Source organism: Alosa alosa, chromosome 19 (assembly GCF_017589495.1).
Source record: "Alosa alosa isolate M-15738 ecotype Scorff River chromosome 19, AALO_Geno_1.1, whole genome shotgun sequence".
In the NCBI taxonomy this organism is placed as follows: Eukaryota; Metazoa; Chordata; class Actinopteri; order Clupeiformes; family Clupeidae; genus Alosa; species Alosa alosa.
This window is the reverse complement of record NC_063207.1, coordinates 5,890,241-5,904,357: the sequence shown is the minus strand read 5'-3', so window position 1 is coordinate 5,904,357 and position 14,117 is coordinate 5,890,241. Positions and strand designations below refer to the sequence as shown.

Here is a 14,117-nt window from a genome sequence, read left to right as displayed (position 1 = left end):
TACTATTCTGTAAATGAGTGTGTGTGTGTGTGTGTGTGTATGTTTTTGTGCGTGTGTGTGTGTGTTTATGTGTGTGTGCATGCATGTGCGTTCCTGTGTGTGTGTGTGTGCGTGCATTCGTGTGTGTGCCTGTGTGTGTGCGTGTGCATGTGTACTGTGTGTGTGTGTATGTGTGTGTGTGTGCATACATGCGTGTGTGCTTGCAGGGCTGTAGTGGAGGCTAAATGAAAGCTTATCCACCTCTGACATTTCCGAAATAGGATTTATCCACCTTTTATTAGAGTTTATCCACTCTAAATAAATAAGTTTATTCACCAATTGCAAATCACTCTGTATTATCCACAATTACAATATGTACACTCATCAACACTCTAGGAACGATTTAATACCACTGGTATGTTTATAAACATTGTACAATAACCTCCACCATTATCAAACATGTTCTGAATGCCTTTTTTAAAAATCTAATACTGCATGTCTCAGTCCATGTGCATGCTTGTGTGTGTGTGTGTGTGTGTGTGTGTGTGTGTGTGTGTGTACGTGCTTGTAAAAATGTAGCAAGTACATTTCAATCATCCTCTACCGGCAACCCTTCTCTCAACTCCACCATCTACAGGCCGTTTGGTGTACAGTCACTAAAATGTAATTCCACGAACCTTGGCATGCTTTCAGAGGGTGTCATAACATAATGATCATATACTTCAGTTTCAACAACAGGGGTTGAAACAGAGGGTTGAAACAGAGCTGTAATCAAGGATTTTTTTATTTCACCATGTGATGGGGTTTCCCCCACCACATTTAGTCAGGTTTCACAGTTGTGCCCCCACTTTTCTTAACTTTAATTAAAGGAGAATTCCGGTGTGATATTGACCTAAAGTGTGTGTTGAAACATGTGAGTGTGAACGTATGTCTCATAGCCCATCTCGGCTTGTCCCCTGCACTCCAAAATGTGGCGCTAGTTAGCCGATGCTACCAACAGCTTTTTCAATGGTGGTGCTTCGGCATCGGGCTAGCCATGCAAATAAATCACTGTTTTACACCATTTACGAGGCTCAATGTATCTCCACACTTCATTGGTTGACTTCCGAGGGCCCTGACATTTAAAACAAGACATTGAGAACTTTGAAAAAGCACTGGTAGTTTCCCTACAAGACGATTTATACAGACAGTATCTTCACGAAGTTTAGCGTTTGCAGCCATCTTGAATTTACTCACAATAAGTCGAGCGACGAGTAAGAATGAACAGGTATGATAAGGGATCAGATTCCAAAAATAATTCTGTGGAAATGCATGGATTCCAGTTGCTGCTACTGGAAGAAACTGGAATACATGCATTTGCACGGAATGAAGGTGAGGTGAGGTGAAGCACACACTAATCCCGACACAGTGAGCTGCCTGCTACAGCGGCGCTCGGCAGCAGTGAGGGGTTAGGTGCCTTGCTTAAGGGCACTTCAGCCGTTCCTACTGGTTGGGGTTCAAACCGGCAACCCTCCTGTTACAAGTCCGAAGCGCTAACCAGTAGGCCACGGCTGCCCACCCCAGAAACCCCACCCCACCTGGTATGACAAAACACTGTATGATAGCACAACAACGCAGTAAAGAGCACGTGTTACGGACGTAGGGGTTTTTTAAGCCTGGCTTCACCAGACTCACTACTTCATTTCACTTTGTGAACAGGGTCTGGCCACGAACAATGTAATGACCCAACTCGAGGGGCGGCACCAAGCATGCATTTGATACCGGACTTCGACACAATTGGATAACACTACAACCAATGTTTACTGACCTCCAACGTTGCAGCGCTCTCGTCATCTGTTTAGCTTGCCTCTGGCCCGCCTATATCAGATACACAGATGTGATTGGTTCCCTACAATGCAAGGGGCAAAAGTAATGTGCATCATTACCAGTGTTGGGGAAGTTACTTTTAAAAAGTAGTGTTTGCTCGTTACTCGTTACTTCTCAAAAAAATAACCCGTAACTTTACTTAGTGACCCTCTATGGAAAGCAACTTATTACGTTACTCGTTACTTTTACGGGCCTCTGATGCTGTTGAATGTGCTAAGAAGGAAGTAGAGAATAGTGAATCTCAGGTGGAGTTTTACTCTGACAAAGTGTCCGAGTATATGTGTCAAGATTCATCGAGGTCAGCGTGACATCGAAGAAGCCAATGGCAATATTCATCAGACGGCAGTCAAACTGCAGGAAATCTCCGTGCAGCGGGAGGTTGTCGCTGACGTTCAGGCTAAAATGAGACGAGCTGTCCATCAGCTTGGCAAGCTGAGCGGGGTGGGAATGTGGCGGAGCTGCAGACCGACGCCGGATCCTGCTGGAACCCTTGATGAAGATCATGGAGGAGATGACATCAGCACCGGGGCAGATCACCAGAGATGACGTGCTGCACACAGAGGGCATCACTAGCCTGATGTGGGATATGAGGAAGAATCAGAGGAAACTACTGGAATACGAGAGTGCTTCCAGTGAGAGTCCAGATGGTGGTAACAGAGGCATGCGCCATCCTGTCATCTGGTGGCTTATCTCTGGTTTTATCATTATTATTATTATTATATTATTATTATTATATTAGTGCTTGTAAAATAAAGCCCTGTGTTCTTTCTAGGATTAGTCTCAGGGACGTCGTTAGGCCTATTTTGGGAGGGCTGGCGCTACCCTTAGATGATCAAAAGCCCCCTAAGAGAAATATAGTAATAATATGTGTCCAAATTCACATCCATTATTCTCTGTTGAATTGCTCAGAGAGTACTTATCTCAAATAAATCACACAGATATCACATGAAAAAGCGGAACCGGAGCTTCCTAATAATATTATCGACTATGTGCTGTGATAAACGGTTCGCGAGAGAATTAACGTTGGACAAACGTTAAAAAAGGTGGTATATCTCACGAGTGGTGGTATATCTCACGAGCGCTTCACTCAACACAAAAGTTCATCATGGCATGCACAGATCAACTGTGCTTTTCAATAGATATTTCTACCATCATGCTTCAGGTGACATGAATGCAACAATCATGAGACACAAAGTATTTTTCTTTGACATTAAGGCTGACATAAGATTTGTGCAAGTATGATCACATCATACTTTCCCAGATATGGGTAGCCTATACTGTCTTGAAAACAATATAGCCTAGCATAATGGATGGCCCTTACAATGTCCAAAGAGCTTAATTGTAAAATTACACTGAAAATAGCCTAGGCCTCAAAGGACTAATATATGTGATATTTTACATAGGGCTGTCAATCGATTAAAAAATGTAATCGAATTAATTACATACTCTGTGATTAATTAATCTAAATGAATCACAAATATAATTCTTGCTGTGAAAGTATTTTAAATATTTAAATTCAAATGAATCACTGAATAATTAGCATTAGTGACATTAAAGGTTTTATTATTTTCACTGTTCAAATAATGGCCATAATATTCTACGATATGACCTAATATGCTGAGGAAATAAATTCAAAAGTGCTTCGGGAAGAAGTATTTTTTTCACATACATTGCATTTCAGGCCACAGATATAACCTAGAGGATACAATGAAAATAAATTAAACCTCCCCTCAATGTCAACACTATTTCTTTGCATTGATGTGCGACTTTAGAGTTGAAAAAATCCGGTGATATGCAAATTTCTTGCTACAGAGGACATTGCAGAGGACTTTATTTTAATCAACTCTTTATTTTTATCAACACCATCAGGCCTTTTTTTAAAAGTAAATGTTCCAATCAATGATCTAGGCAGCACATTTTCTTCTCTCTCCTTCATTTTACAGTCTAATGGTTACTGACTAGAACAGCTTAGGGTCAAAGGTCATACGGAATCAATTAATCTGCGCTATTTTTTTTAATCAGTTATTTTTTCTCAAATGAATTAATCGAAATTAATCAGTTATTTTGACAGCTCTAATTTTACAGTGTACAATGTAACTTCATGGCCTCAACTGACACACACCTGTTGTTACTGACGCAGTCCCCATTGTTATAATTAGTAGTATAATCAACAATATTGCGAGAGTGAAAATGAATGGCACGCTCTATGCAAGCGCATTACTCACAACCCTGGGGTCTAAGCTCCCCCTGTCTTTCAACCCTAGTGACGTCCCTGACTAGTCTTACTCGCATTCCTCTGGACATGATCTGCTGTTCTGAGAGGGCGCAAAGAGCTTCATGTGAGATATGGAAAAGAAGGCCAACACCCACTCCACCACAAACTCCTTTACTTTTAACGGTGCAAAGCCCACTGGTGGCGTCTGACCCGCGTCAACGCCAAAGTTTAGAAAATTATTGTATCTCTTGAGCATCAAATCCATAGACACCAATGTCGCCACCAATGGGCGTCGCCCTTTAGTCTCTTCATTCAAATGTCCTTTAGTGGATGTCAGCCTGAGAAAGGCAATGTACTTCTTTTGTAATGTGCTGCAGACTATGTTGTTTTTGCATCATAGTTTGTTTTAAAAGCATGGCACACTTTTAAGTCCTTTTAGGCAAGTCCCTCCACTCGGCGGCCATATTGCAACGCCTTTTTGGGCACTTATCGGGCATCTATTTCGGTAGAAATGTGCATGCGCAAGGCTTCACGACATCAATCTTGCATGATTGGCACGATGTCTTTAAAACACACCACATGATTGGCTCAATGTATTCACAACACAACCCATGATTGGCTCAATGTATTCACATGTCGACGTTTTGCCGCGGGAGGGGTGGGATATATGTAGACAACTGCCATATTGGCGTTACAAACTAACCCCATGCATTTCTATGGAGGATTTTTTGAGTGCTGTGTCTCATTAGAAAGTCTCTGACTTTACTAAATCAAAGTGGACAGATGTGAACAGTGCTGCTTTTCTCTTTGTTTCATGAAGTAGCATGTAGGTTTTTGGCCCTTAGCACTTTTAGTGGGGGAGGTCATGGCAAAGGGAACGGGTAAGGACGAAAGGCCCATAGTAACAATGGTCTCTTATCACTTATTTATGTACATTTACAGTTACATTTATTAATTTAGCAGACAAAGTGATTTGCATTATTGACAATTATATTGCAGGGGCCACACTGCAAAAAATGAATTCTAACCAAGTGTTATTGATCTTATATTAAGATTAAAAAATCTATTTGGTATTGTTTTTAGTATGAAAAAACGTACCTAGCGCCCTCTCAAAAGATCATTTTGACTTAATTTAAGAAGACTTTAACTTAGTCTTATCGAGACAAATTTGCTCAACGCACTGACAGACAAATTTGCTTGTTTTTAGGACAAATTTGCTTAACGCACTGGCAGACAAATTTGCTTGTTTTGTCTTAAAATAAGTCAATTTGTTTTTAAATTAAGTCAAATGATTTCACAAGAAAGCGCTAGGTAAGTCTCTTTATACTGAAAACAATACCAACTAGTTTTTTTATCTTGATATAAGATTAATAACACTTGGTTAGATTTTGTTAGATAAGCAGTTTTTGCAGTGCAGAGCAACTCGGGGTTATGCGCCTTGCTCAAGGGCACAACGGTGGTGCTCAGGGAGCAGTGATGGGTTATGCGCCTTGCTCAAGGGCACAACGGTGGAAGCCGAGAATTGAACCCACAACTTTTCAGTCTACTACATACTAGCCCAACTAGTACAACATTAATACTAGTTCAATTCAGATTTTCAGACTTTGAAATTTGATTTTTGTTTTTATTATTTTATTTGTCCCATGCTCTTATTTATTATTATATCCTATTTTCTGTTTTCGGATGATGTAAAGCATATCGAGTTACGAGGGATTAAATCTGCTATACAAATAAAACGTTGCCTCGTTAGTAGATGGTAATGGAATAAAGCTGTTTAAACTTAAATGAGTGCTTTGGTTTGGGGTGTTTCTCTCTCTCGCTCTCTCTTTCCTTCAGGTCTTGGTTTATCAGCAGTGGCTGATGTCCTGTACAAGCTGCAGACTGGGACCTTCCCATGAGTTCTCCAGGAAGTGTCCCACGCAGAGCAACAGTTCAAAGTCTCTTCCCCAAAAATTAAAATTACCAAAATTATAGAAGAATATGTGGTAGTGTTTCTCCTGTCAGGAAAGGCTAAACAGGGGTTTCAACCCTCCACTGACTCTAACTTACAGTACTGTGCAAAAGTCTTGGGCACCCATTAGATTTGTTGTTTTAGCAATGCTATTATGACCATATATGTATATTTTTCATTGTCTTTAATAGAATTCAACCAGAAGATAGACAGAATATAAAAATCAAAAAAGAAAATCATAATGTTATGATGACCAATCCCGCAAGGGGGAAGCTGAAACCGGTTGGTACTGGTACTGGCTCTGACACATTGGTATCAGAAGTGTGGAGATGACACTTTGACAGATCAAAGATGTCATTGAAAAGCTACAGTACAGCTGGAAGAGTTCATTGCTCACCTAAAGTGGAAAAAGCATGGCCAAAGATTTCTATTCAATGAGCCTTGGATGAGGCAAGCTATAAGTATAAGTATAAACACTCTTTTGATCCCGTGAGGGAAATTTGGTCTCTGCATTTATCCCAATCCATGAATTAGTGAAACAAACTCAGCACACAGTGAAAGCACACACTAATCCCGGCGCAGTGAGCTGCCTGCAACAACAGCGGCGCTCGGGGAGCAGTGATGGGTTAGGTGCCTTGCTCAAGGGCACTTTAACCGTGCCTACTGGTCAGGGTTCGAACCGGCAACCCTCCGGTTACAAGTCCGAAGCACTAACCAGTAGGCCACAGCTGACACGGTATTCCCACCTGGGAACGCAATGAAGAGGGTCACAGTATGTTTCCTGCGGCTCCTCCACTTTGTGCCAAGATGCTCTTGACCCGGGCAATCAGTTTTAGAGTCACGGTCAAGTTAGCAGCTGATCTCGAGACCCCCATAGTAGCTGGATCTACCAGCAGCTTCTGGCAGGCCAGGCGTGCCCATCAGTGGCCTGGGTGGGGAACGACAGCTCTGTCAAGAGCTTCCCCTTTGGGTGACCGGTTATTACAGTATAACACTGCTAAAACAACAAATCCAGTGGCAGCTTAAGACTGAAATTGGACTGGCATCAGAACAAAAACTACATTTTATGTGTATTTAAAAACTGTGCACATATTTCCTGTGTTCTCTATTCATATTCTAATTAAGAGTGAGTCAGTGAGAGTGAGAAATAAACAATATGGTATTACTGAAGCAAAATGTGTAAGGTGCAAAAGACGTCTGCACAGTACTATAAGTGAAGCATTTTCCATGTTAGCAAAAATATGCCCCCTATCAGTGATGGTCGTTTTCCTGCTATGTCCGGTTCATAGGAAACCTTTACATCTGGATCTGACACATCATAGGCTACCTCATCATTCCAGAGCAAATGTTCATCCAGTAGCTATTTCGAGGCTGTGTTCAGCTTTTCTATTGGTCGTATTGCCTTTTTCTATCCCCTTAACCCTTATGTAAAATGTCATGAGGTCAAGAAAAGAGATTAAGAGGAATTCATGAGGACAAGGAAAAGACAACCACGATGTTAAGAGAATTTTAATCTACTTACCCTTATGGAAAGGCAGGTGTAGTTGTCTTGTGTCAAATTGATTGTTTGTTATTACCTGGTGCAAGGAATTGTGGGTCATCACTGTCACCTTTTCATTTCAAAGCACGCTACAGTGTAAGCCTAACCTATGCTAAAGAAGACAGAACACACAGACTCAGCCCCAGGTGTAAGGAAAAAGGTAGGTTTTAATGGGAAGAGCCTGTCCTCAGGGTTCACACAGGTCTGGAGAATATACACAGAGTACTCAGAGTGGAGTTTTGTATTATAAAAAGAAATTGCACATACTTTCTCGACCACTAGATGGCACTGTTCACACCCCATCACAGCATGAAAGGATGCAGCCGCCAGCACAAACCTCAACCTGGGGATGGCCCATGGCTATCAGCACTTAGTTCATGCCACAGCCATGAGCTCAACCACCCAGTCATCTCAGCTAAGCATACACCTCTCACGTACTAAATTATGTCAATTCCAGTCAATGTCGCAATGTGACATTTTTTGCTGAATAAAAATGTAAAACTTCGCATTAAAAAGCAACTGGTTAGATAATCAATAGATAGCTTCTGAGGTCTAACCTATGTGTCTTTATGGCATTAAAATAAATGTTTACACATCATTGCTGTACATATATTCTTTTTTTTTTACATACAATATACTTTCCATATTCATGTGATGACCAAGCATTTCTGATTATAATTTAATAAACTGAATGTATTTTGTCTACATTCTTCGTATGGTCATTAACACTAAAATGAGGAGAGAGCTTCAAGGGAAGTCTTTTTAAGCTCCAGTTAAGTCTTCCAGTTTGTACCTTGCAAGGGTAAAATTGAGATGCCATCCAATGATGCTCGGGGTCTCTTTAGTCACCCATATCATTACATTTAGAACAAAAACATCGGTCACTGTAATAACATCACGGTTTCCATTGTGGTTGCCGTGCAGAGGAAAACTGCAACAATGTTTCACTTGAGATGACTGACAGGTCTGACAAATTAAGGAACCCATTAAAACACACGTGAACACACGCACGCATGCACGCACCCACACACATACACACAGAGAGAGAGACTCTGAGTGAGTAAAATTAATCTATACAAACACACAGACACAAGGGTCTCACAGGGTTTTGATTGAAGCCTAACGCAATTGATTGTCTTTCCTCATCAGGATGTCACACACACTGAACACTCGCACACAGAGGGGTGGCGGAGGCTTGTGTGTGTGTGTGTGTGTGTGTGTGGAGGAAGGCTTCGTCACGTCACAGCATGCACGGGGAAGCGGAGAGAGAGGGACTGCATGCAGTTCACCGAGACTCAACGCAACTCAGTTTGTACTGTGGGATTCATACTGGTTCAGAATGGCTGGAAACGACTCAGTTTGTACTGTGTGATTCATACTGGTTCAGAATGGCTGGAAACGACTCAGTTTGTACTGTGTGATTCATACTGGTTCAGAATGGCTGGAAACGACTCAGTTTGTACTGTGGGATTCATACTGGTTCAGAATGGCTGGAAACGACTCAGTTTGTACTGTGTGATTCATACTGGTTCAGAATGGCTGGAAACGACTCAGTTTGTACTGTGTGATTCATACTGGTTCAGAATGGCTGGAAACGACTCAGTTTGTACTGTGTGATTCATACTGGTTCAGAATGGCTGGAAACGACTCAGTTTGTACTGTGTGATTCATACCTATTCAGAATCGCTGGAAGCAACTCAGTTTGTATTGTGTGATTTTATACTACATCAAAATCGCTAGAAATGACTCTGTATGTATTGTGTGACTCATATTGGTTCAGACTCAGTTCTTACTGTGTGATTCACACAGGTTAAGAATGACTCAAAGTGACTCCGTTTGTGCTGTGTGATTCATTGACTGATTTGGTTGGTGTCTGTGTCTGTGAGTGATTCCTCCTGGACAGCTCTCTCAGCAGTGTGGAAGAGTCTTCGGTGATCAGTTGCATTGTTTGAGTTTGACAGCGTCTGGTCCGGTCTCTGGTGTGTTCGACAGCTTCCGGTCTCTGGGTCTGTTTGACAGCATTTGTCCCTTACGTGTGCGTGTGTGTGTGCGCGTGTGTGTGTGTGTGTGTGTGTGTGTGTGTGTGTGAGTGTGTGTGTGTGTCTGAGACGGCAAGAGCAGAGCAGAGAGCGAGGCGGACTCCTGCAGTCTCAGTTCATGTCGATGGTGTTGAAGACCCACTCGGTGAACTTCTTGAGCTTGGCCGAGGCGTTCAGAGACTCCTCCTGCAGCCGCTGGTTGTCGTCCCGGAGAGTCTGGATCTGAGCCTGCAGAGACACCTTGGCATCCTTCTCCTGCAGAGGGAGAGACACACGCACGCGCGCACACACACACACACACGTTGATTATCATTAATAAAATAAATCAATAGAATATATAGTTTACACCACTATCTCTACAGAAAACAACAATAACAATATACACCACAACAATATACTATAACAATATACACCATTCAAAAGTTTCGAATCGCTGAGATAATTAATTGTTTTGAAAAGAAAATGTATTTTCTATGTTTGCGTGTTGCAGATATCCAGGTCTTCTACTGAGCAGTCAGTACTGTCTTTAAATCATGTGCTCACCTTCTTCAGGTCCTCTTGCAACAGCTTGACCATCGACTCCAGCTGACTGACCTTCCCCAGGAGACAGGCTGGCACATCACTAGATAGAAGGAGGGAGAGAGAGAGAGAGAGAGAGAGAGAGAGAGAGAGAGAGAGAGAGGGAGGGAGGGAGAGATGGAGGGTGAGAGGGGAGATGGATAGGGAGAGATCAGGAAAGGAGAGGAAGAGGGGGAGAGCGATCAAGAGAGAAAGATGGAAAGAGAGAGAGAGAGAGAGATGGGGTAAGAGGAAAACTGTACAGTGAGTTAACTAATAACTATACAGTACCACAAGTCTCTCTGTGAAGGTCAAAATAAAACCATTCACGCCTCATGACTGGATCAACACAAAAGCACTGTGATGGACACCAGGAGACCTTTTGAAAAGGACCGTAATAATGTCCATGAGTGGTAGTGGGACTGGGGTGCAGATCCTTACCCAGGTGAGGGGTGGCGCGGTGGGGCAGTCTGGGGCTCGGCCTGCTGGCAGCTGGCACTGCCATCTTGGACAGACAGGAAGTTGGCTCTCTGAGCTGGAGATTGGGACAAGAAGAAAAACACAGTGTAGGTGCATCCTATATAGCCGACCAACAACCTGATATAAACGGCCCTTTTAGAGAGAAAACACAGTCAAGGTGCATCCTATTTAGCCGACCAACAACCTGATATAAACGGCCCTTTTAGAGAGAAAACACAGTCAAGGTGCATCCTATTTAGCCGACCAACAACCTGATATAAACGGCCCTTTTAGAGAGAACTGGTTTTTCAACTGGTTCCGTTCAAAATTCGTTGAACCTTGGTGCAATCTAAGTGAACCAGTTTGCATTTAAACCAAGGATAAGGCATCAACAGAGGGTGTAGAATGACATGTCCACTCCATTTCACAGGAAAAAATATCCATTTTCTGGTGCCAGCTCCGAACCAACTATTCAAGTTCGGATCCAATTTATTTTTGGTCAAAATTCTCTGAATAGTTCAACATCTGGAGCATGACCCAGAATGGAGCTGGTTCTCTGTTGGTAGAGAAGGCCTATTAATGAATGTCTGGAGCCAGTGTTTCCACAGCCCTTCATTCTGGGCTTACCCAGACTCCTTCATCCATTACCTTCACCCTTCACCTTTGCCTCTGGATATTTCCCAATCCAGGGTTTCTGCAGGTTTCAGGAAGTTAAATGGGAGACTTTGTAAGTCTTTTTTAAGACCATCATGGATGAAATTTTGGTTCAATAAATATCCAAAAATACAAATGACTTCCAGAAGTACTCGTAAAGTTAATACATTTGCACTGCAATAAATTCAGTCTGAGCTGCAAAGTTTCTAGCAGTTGTCAGTGCCATGTTAATCTTATTTGCCGCTTTATTACATCGTGAAACATTTGTAGGGCTTAGAGAGAGGGAGAACAATACTGAACAACTTCAATCTCTGCCGACAGAAAATGTAAATGACCACTGTAGAAATAGCATTAAATGAGCATTTAATACAACATAATTAAGACCTACCTAAATGTATTTAAACACCTAGGTCACAATACGTCACTGTATTTACTGTGTTTTATTATGAAATCTTGGACCTTTTAAGACCTTTTAAGACCTCACACAAAATCTGCCATCTCTTTGCATAGCGTGTCCAGCTCACTTATCTCTTTGCATAGCGTGTCCAGCTCACCTTCGAAGGCCTTGGCGGCGTCCACCAGGTCAGACCAGTCGAGGCCCCGGTCAGCACTGGCGTCCGGCAGTGGCATGAGGGGGGGGTCGGGGAGAGGCCGGCGCAGGTCCGCCTCAAACACACACGCCTCCTGAGACGTCAGGTCACCTACGCCAGCGGCCGAGCAGACGAAGAAACGCAACAGTTAGGGCCTTTGCACACTCCGTGTGTTTCGTGTAAAATTGTCGGACGAATGAGAAATAAACACGAGCTCACGTTGTCTCAATCACGTTTGCACACCAACTCAGTGTTCAAAATGTGACTGAAATACTGACGCTTAGTGAGTGTGTGTGTGTGTGTGTGTGTGTGTGTGTGTGTATGTGTATGTGTATGTGTGTGAACACGCGTGTATATGTGTGTAAGGCTCACCAAGGGACTTGGCTCTCTGGTTGTAGGAAAGCTGGCGTTGAGGAGCGTGTGTGTGTATGTGTGTGTGTGTGTGTGAGGCTCACCGAGGGACTTGGCTCCCTGGTTGTAGGAGGGCTGGCGTTGAGGAGCGTGTGTGTGTGTGTGTGTGTGTGTGTGTGTGTGTGTGTGTGTGAGGCTCACCGAGGGACTTGGCTCCCTGGTTGTAGGAGGGCTGGCGTTGCGGAGCGTGGCGGGCAGTGGGCGAGCGGGGCATGGTGGAGCAGCTGAACAGGCCGTCGGTGGGCACAGAGGTCACGGGGTCACGCTGCCCACTGTAGATGCTCGATCGACAGGTGTCCGCTGAGAGAAGAAGCCGGGCAGCGCGGGAAGGAGGGCTGGAGAGAGAGAGCTGGAGAGAGAGAGAAACTTAAAGAAAGAAAGAAAGAAAAAAAAAAAGAAAGAAAGAGAGAGAGAGAGAGAGAGAGAGAGAGAAGAGAGAGAGAGAGAGAGAGAGAAAATCCAAAAATAAGAATAAAACATTTCACACATCACACAGCCCTCAAAGTGAATAAGTTCATGGAACATCGCACAGGATGTGGGTGGCCGATACTGTGACGCTAGCCAGCGGTTTACACACCTGTGCAGCAGCTCTACATTAGCCCTGTGGTGTGGGCTGGGTGGGGCATTAGTGAGGGGTAATTAACACTGACTGGGGGGTGTTTAGCACTGTCAGGAGGGCAGGCAGCGGGTAGGCGCGCCCAGGGAGGAAGCATGTGTGTGGACTGGAGATCCAAGAGATTCTGCGGAGCCCCTTTTACCACACAGCAGAACAGAGTCATCAGAGTTATCAGTGCAGTGATGAAGAACTGGTGACAGGCCATTCACCAGCCCTGATGATGGTGGAGAGGGGGAGGAGGAGGGGGGCAGAGATAAAGAAAGAGAGAGAGAGAGAGAGAGGAAGGGAGAGAGGGAGAGAAAGAGACAAAGAGAGAGAAAGAAAGAGAGCAAGAAAGAGAGAGCGAGGAAGGGCAAGAGAGAAAGAGAGAGACAGGGAGTGAGAGAAAGAGTGGAAGGGAGAGAGAGAGAGTGAGAGGGAGGGAGAAAGAGATCCTGGGGCCAGCCCATCATCTGCTTGCAGCCAGGACTGAGAAGGACTGCGCTGAAAGGACCCATAGCAACAAGGCCGTGCAGACCTGCCTGCGCCCCCATTCACCTGGTAGTTGGGCCGTGAAATGCTGCAAGCAAACATCTCTTTCCTGTCAACAAACTATGGTCTGTGGTCAATGAGCATGAATCTTAACGCGTGGCTTCATATTTCCATAGTAACCATGCCCTGCTGGGATACTTGGCCTCCTCGTGGCTGCTTGTACTTATCTGCTATTTTTTTACTTTTAACTTTTAAACTTTCTAGCGAAATCCACAATGGTGGCACTAGAGCACTCAAGGGGTAAATATGACACTTTTGGGGCCCTTCCCCACTAAGTGCAGAGTTTCAGTACTATTCCCCATATGTTTCTAGAGTAGAGGCTGCCACGACACAAGACACACAATGTGCATGTCTACATAGCTCACTGCTTGGCCCCAAACTATTGCCGGCATGTTACCAAAGCACTGACTAAGTTTGTATTTACAATATTGCCAAACGATTACATTATTGAGTTCTGAAACCAATATCTTTGTATTGGGAGTTTTATTGGGAGTTACTACATTATAAGGAAATAATAATTACATTATTTGGCTCTATAGGGCTACAGTTCTGACAGAAGTGTGTGTGTGTGTGTGTGTGTGTGTGTGTGTGTGTGTGTGTGTGTGTGTGTGTGTGTGTTTTCCTCAGAGCCGGACAGTAACGGAGTACATTTACTTGAGTACAGTACTTGAGTACAATTTTGAGGGATCTGTACTTTACTCGAGTATC

General features: G+C 43.5%; 1 protein-coding gene across 1 annotated transcript in view; it reads right to left on the bottom strand.

Annotated features, from left to right (window-relative positions):
• Positions 1 to 7,698: 7,698 nt before the first annotated feature.
• Positions 7,699 to 14,117, bottom strand: part of sipa1l1 (signal-induced proliferation-associated 1 like 1) — a 70,249-nt gene continuing 63,830 nt past the window's right edge. The window contains 6 exon segments of the mRNA XM_048228275.1: positions 7,699 to 9,845; positions 10,134 to 10,212; positions 10,590 to 10,683; positions 11,816 to 11,962; positions 12,404 to 12,549; positions 12,551 to 12,597. Of these exon segments, the coding sequence (XP_048084232.1) occupies positions 9,702 to 9,845; positions 10,134 to 10,212; positions 10,590 to 10,683; positions 11,816 to 11,962; positions 12,404 to 12,549; positions 12,551 to 12,597 (657 nt within the window). The 3' untranslated portion in view covers positions 7,699 to 9,701.